At 48.2% G+C, this 5,192-nt stretch overlaps 1 protein-coding gene across 2 annotated transcripts; it reads right to left on the minus strand.

Moving 5' to 3' along the window:
* Positions 1 to 432: 432 nt before the first annotated feature.
* Positions 433 to 4,643, minus strand: Dnajc5g (DnaJ heat shock protein family (Hsp40) member C5 gamma). 2 transcript variants are annotated; one of them, XM_021202542.1, is made up of 6 exons: positions 4,541 to 4,643; positions 3,893 to 4,008; positions 3,185 to 3,398; positions 2,351 to 2,492; positions 1,764 to 1,830; positions 435 to 1,338 (listed from the first exon to the last, which is right to left on the minus strand). In XM_021202542.1, exons 2-5 carry the CDS (start codon positions 4,003 to 4,005, stop codon positions 1,802 to 1,804), a joined length of 498 nt encoding a protein of 165 aa, XP_021058201.1. In that variant the 5' UTR covers positions 4,006 to 4,008; positions 4,541 to 4,643; the 3' UTR covers positions 435 to 1,338; positions 1,764 to 1,801. The 2 variants fall into 2 exon arrangements, with proteins under 2 accessions (XP_021058202.1, XP_021058201.1); XM_021202543.1 differs by lacking the exons at positions 1,764 to 1,830; positions 2,351 to 2,492 and having other exon boundaries at positions 433 to 1,338.
* Between the last annotated feature and the right edge of the window lie 549 nt (positions 4,644 to 5,192).

Consider the following 5,192-nt stretch of genomic DNA (forward strand, 5'->3'; position numbering starts at 1 on the left):
CTCAGTCATAAGGACAGGAGTTCAAATCCCAGCACTCACACCCATCTGTAATCCCAACTCCAAAAGACTCGGCGCCATCCACAGGCTCACAGACACATGTGCATATACATTTACTCTGACAAATGTGTGCAGATGCACACACAAACACACATAAATAAAAAGACAAAAAGAGTTATGAGAAATGGATCTGGCTAGAAAGAGTCTGCATGTTGTAAAGTTATTTGCACCCCAGCAAATGGGTGTGCAGAGAAATCACAGGGCACTGACAAAGCCACCCTCACGAGCTCCGGGGACCACTAACTCCTAGCTCTGCAGTGATGGGCACTACCGACCATGCTAGCCTTATCTCAGGCATGAGCAATTGTCATTGGTCTCTTTTTCTATCCCACACACCACTTGTCTTTTGGGGGGTCCCCCACACACACTGCAATTGGACAAAGCTCTTTTTTTATTATTATTATTATTGACATTGCGTAGCCTTTTTCCCACTGAGTACAGAGAGGTTTGATGGTTCCTAGGCCCTGATCCCACATAGAAAGAAACGATAACGTGGGATACAGAGAGGATGTTAAGCCAATAGCTCCGAGAGGCTAAGTGAGGTCTCCTTCATACAGCCTGTCCCATCACATTTCACGTCTCCGTGTTAAGAAGATATAAGGGGATCACTCTGTGTGAAGTAACATGAGGGACAGAGGCAGCAAGACTGGAGCATGGACTGCAGCCTGTCCACAGGACCATAGCTGATAATGGGTTTAAGGATGGAGCTGAAGTCCAAGGGTAGCCACAAACACAAGTTTTCCAAGCTGTCTTACGAATAGGGTGTTGGTGCCAGTGGTGTAGGTACCAGAAGATGGTGAGACCAGTCTTCCAAAGAAACGAGGCTGGTGCTAAAAGTTCTTGGTATACAATGTTCCAACGAAGGATTAATTGNTGCAACAGCTNTTGGGATGGGAGCCACCTTGTTTGGTGATCAGGATCCTGGTGAACTTGTTAGTAAGTGCTCAGNGGCCTACCGGACATTGACCCAGGTACCCACTGGAGAGAGCTGCACCCACTCAGCAAACAGCTCCCAACACGGCTTGAGAGCACATGTGGATAAAGACGGGAGTGGAGTCAGAGCTAAACAGAAAAGCCGCTGGAAGGTTCTTTGGGGACAGGCTCTGTGGCACTGTGGAGGGCAGGGATGTCCTTACGAGAACGGGTGTCATCATAGCTTTTGAAGCAGGGATTGCTTTTAAGAACAGGAGTCAAATGTGGGTGAGTGTAGGGACAGGGCTACTTTCTTCCCTCTTCAATGTATCCAGTGGGCTGTGTCAGGGACTCTTGCTGGGTCAGCACCTAAGGGTAGAAACAGTTGGGACCTTATTAGGAGTAACTGCCAACGGCCAAGAGCACATTCCCTCTGTGTAGGCAGCTGGGGTTGATGCTTTAAGAATACAGATTTTCCAATAATGACTCATCTGAAGTACTACCTATGCTTTAAATATATATGCACACACATATAACATGTGTATATCATATGTATAATATATGTGTATTATATGTAATATACATGCATGTGTGCATGTATGAGTGCACACTCCTGTGTCACAGCATATGTACAGAGATCAGAGGACAATCTGCAGGAGTCAGTTCTCTGCCTTCATGTGGGTCCCAGAGGTCTAACTCAGAGAGTCAGGCTCGGTGGCCATCACCTTTACCAGCTGAGCCATCTCACTGACTTCTCTTATCCTTTACCCATTGCTACTTCTCCATTTACATACCCCATTCCTCTTCACGTTTCCTTAATTATTGTCATGTCTTAATCCTCTGCTTCAATATCTTGTGTTCCTGTGGTGGAATTATAGCATGCTTACGTAAATATAACCGTTCACACTTTGTTGGTTTTTTTGTTTTGTTTTTCAATCTACAAACCCTTAGCTTGCAGTTACTCATTAGCACCACCAGATGGCACTGATGATGTGCCCTTCAGCCAACATGGTCTTTTAAACTTTGTGGGGCAGAAACAATCTAAAACACTGCATTCCTCCTGCCCGAGTTCCCCACCCCTCAGCCCCCAGGTTGGGGATGCAATCCAGGGCCTTTCCCGTGCTAGGCAAGTGCTCTTCTACTAGATCATCCTTCTATCTGCAATAAGCTGCACCTGCACACTTGCCTTCAGCTATTTCCTTTGAAAGACTGTGCTTCCCCAGTTCCTATCGGCTACCTTCTCGGTCTCTCTTCACCCTAATGAAACACTCAAGACACTGCTCAGTTCACACCGGTCTTTCTCACAGCCCCTCTCTCCACTCTACCTTACCATTCCCTACGGAGTGAGACCTGACCCCCAAGCCCTGTCCCTGCTCCTCACTTGATCTTGAAGGTTGAGAAGAAACATTCATCTGGCGAGTCTCCTCTTCTTCCTCGGCTGATGGATTAAGTCTACCACAGCATAAACAGCAGCAGCAGCAGCAGCAGCAACCAGTGAGCAGGCAACAGAGGACAACCAGTGTCTGCAGACAGGCGAGAAAGAGCTGGGCGTGGTGGCGCACGCCTTTAATCCCAGCACTAGGGAGGCAGAGGCAGGCGGATTTCTGAGTTCAAGGCCAGCCTGGTCTACAGAGTGAGTTCCAGGACAGCCAGGGCTACACAGAGGAAACCCTGTCTTGAAAAACCAAAAACCAAAAACAACAACAACAAAAAAAGAGAGAGGTGAGAAAGGATAACCAGTGTCTGCAGAGAGGAGAGGCCTTGGTTCCCTGTTCTTTTTGTAGTTCCATGCAGATCCCTCTCTCTCTGTCCTTCTCACATCTAGAAAGGGAGAACAGAAGCATTTGTCTTGAGAGGAGGGCTTCCTTCCTTCCTTCCTTCCTTCCTTCCTTCCTTCCTTCCTTCCTCTATAGACAGACAGGCTACCCATTGCCTCCCAAGAGCTGGGCTCAGAGGTATGTGTCACCACAGCTGGGTCGATTTTATTTTATATTCTGCCTATTTGTATGTCTGCGCACCATGTGCACGCCTGATACCTGCGGAAGCCAGAAGGCAGCTCTGGATCCCCTGGGACTGGAAGTATAGACAGTAGTGAGCTGCCATGTAGGTAATGGGGATCAAACCCAGGTCCTCTATGGGAGCAGAAGATGCTCCCCACCGCTGAGTCATCTCTCTAGCCCCTCCAACTCCTTTCTTAATAAGAAGCACAGTGTACCTTGAACCAACAACTGTTCACTATAAAATAGAATCGGACACCTTCTTCACCAAAATGGTCATACAGGTATAATCCTAGGGAGCCGTGCCGGTCATAGATCTTCTTTTTCGTAGGGTCGGTGAGTATGGCATGGGCTGTGTTGATCTCTTTGAAGATTTCTGCTGCTAAAGGGTTTTCTGGATTCTTGTCTGGATGATATTGCAAGGCCAGTTTCCTATCCAGACAATAACCAAGAGGACAGTGGGGAGGGCTACAGGAAGCAGCTGAGGCAAGAGGGTTAGGATGAACTGCTGGTCTGGGTCTTTAGATAACACAAGGGATACAGGAGATGGGGATACAAGATGCAGGCAAGGTCTACAGTTCTTCTCAAGTCACACTGAAGGAGGGGTGGCCTCCTTTGGCCCCAAGATAAAATCGTCTTGGGATTTTAAAAAAAGGGGTGGGGGGGACTTGGGGCTGGAGAGATGGCTCAGAGGTTAAAAGCACTGACTGCTCTTCAAGAGGTTCTGAGTTCAATTCCCAACAACCACATGGTGGCTCACAACCATCTATAATGGAACCCAATACCCTCTTCCGGTGTGTCTGAAGACAGTGATGGTGTACTCAGATACATAAAATAAATACATAAATCTTTAAAAATAAATAAGGAGGGTTTGAAGATGCTAAAGGTACGGGAGGGGGCACCAGGGGTGAATAAAGCGTTGAAACCTGTAGGCTTTTTTGATGTCTTCAGTCTCAGCACCCTTCTTCAGTTCCAGCACTGCATAGAGGCTTTTCCCAGTCCTGGATAGTCGCTGGGTTGCGTCATACACAAGAGGCATGCTCTGGGCCAGAAGGACAAAAATACAAGTGTGTTCTGACTTGAATCACAAGAATGTAGAAGAACACAAATGTCAAAACCATACACATGTCCCTTTGTCCGCATGTACCTCCCCCCAGCAGAGCGGCCTAAGACGGAGACGTAGGTCTAAAATGAGGAACAGACTGCCTGTTTACAGCTCCTGTACCTGAAGTAAGTAGCCCTGACCACACTGGTGGCTGCCTTTGAAATGCTGGAGTAACCCGGCCACTAAATAGGTTGGATCAAAGTCACAACAGTCACAGAGAGAACTAGCCAGATCAAAGACAGGTTCAGGACCCCAGCAGCGCCTAGACTCACTTTCCTCTCAGCCTCAAGCCCATAGCACTGAGGGCAGGATGGCTCCCTGGACAGAGGGGAGGCGACAAGAACTGTTGCAGGGGATACACTTTGGGGGAGGCCTGTGGGCCCCAGGGGAACCAAGGCAACGACGTGGTAGCTCCGGGTGCGCTGGGACAACTTAGCATCTTCTTTTGACTCCAGACCTGGCTTATTACCTCAGAATTGTTCTATAAAACCAGGTAGGCCTGACACAAGCTTCCTTCTTCCCGGTAGACGCGAACTTTCATATTGCCTCTGGGCTATGGCAACTGCGCTTGCGCACTTTGTAGGGGACTTGAGTCGTTTTTTGGCGCCGCCAGCAGGACCGAGTGGGGAGCCGGAACTTTTGTCGCTCCAGAAGCCTGACCCTCAGGCTCAGGGCTGAGCGTTACTTCCAGCCCCCAGGGCCGAGGCACAGCCTTCCACATCATCCCTCATCTCCAGGGAGAGGCCATGACCATCCCGATCACCGTCATGGGTCTTCAACTCACTAATGGAAAAACTATGGGCTTGGTGACCTAGCAGATGAGAGGTAAGGCAGGAATTACCTTTGCAGACGTCCTCCGAGGCTTCACTTGGTCCCTTTTATTTCCCTTCCATTTAGAAACTTCTCTACAAATGTTGAAACTCACCTCAAATATCAGTGCTCTGGAAAATCTGGCCTTCGCTGGTCAGTTGTCTCCTGTTAAGGCCTTTATGGCATTAGACTGTAACAGTTCGTTGGCACATCCCTTAAAAGTGATATTTTTGTTCTTTTCCAAAAGTCACTCTTCACTTCTGTGCTCCCATAATAAGGAGACACCATAATGTAATTATATAATCTAGGCT

Source organism: Mus pahari, chromosome 7 (genome assembly GCF_900095145.1).
Source record: "Mus pahari chromosome 7, PAHARI_EIJ_v1.1, whole genome shotgun sequence".
NCBI classification, from domain to species: domain Eukaryota; kingdom Metazoa; phylum Chordata; class Mammalia; order Rodentia; family Muridae; genus Mus; species Mus pahari.

What these genes read in the sequence shown, in the direction of transcription:
- Dnajc5g (XM_021202542.1), bottom strand. Translation starts at nt 4,005, where the DNA reads ATGCCTCTTGTGTATGACGCAACCCAGCGACTATCCAGGACTGGGAAA. An exon ending in TGAACAGTTGTTGGTTCAAG is followed by an intron (nt 2,493 to 3,184) that starts GTACACTGTGCT and finishes GCCTGTCTGCAG; the next exon opens with ACACTGGTTGTCCTCTGTTG. An exon ending in TTCTCAACCTTCAAGATCAA is followed by an intron (nt 1,831 to 2,350) that starts GTGAGGAGCAGG and finishes ATTCCACCACAG; the next exon opens with GAACACAAGATATTGAAGCA.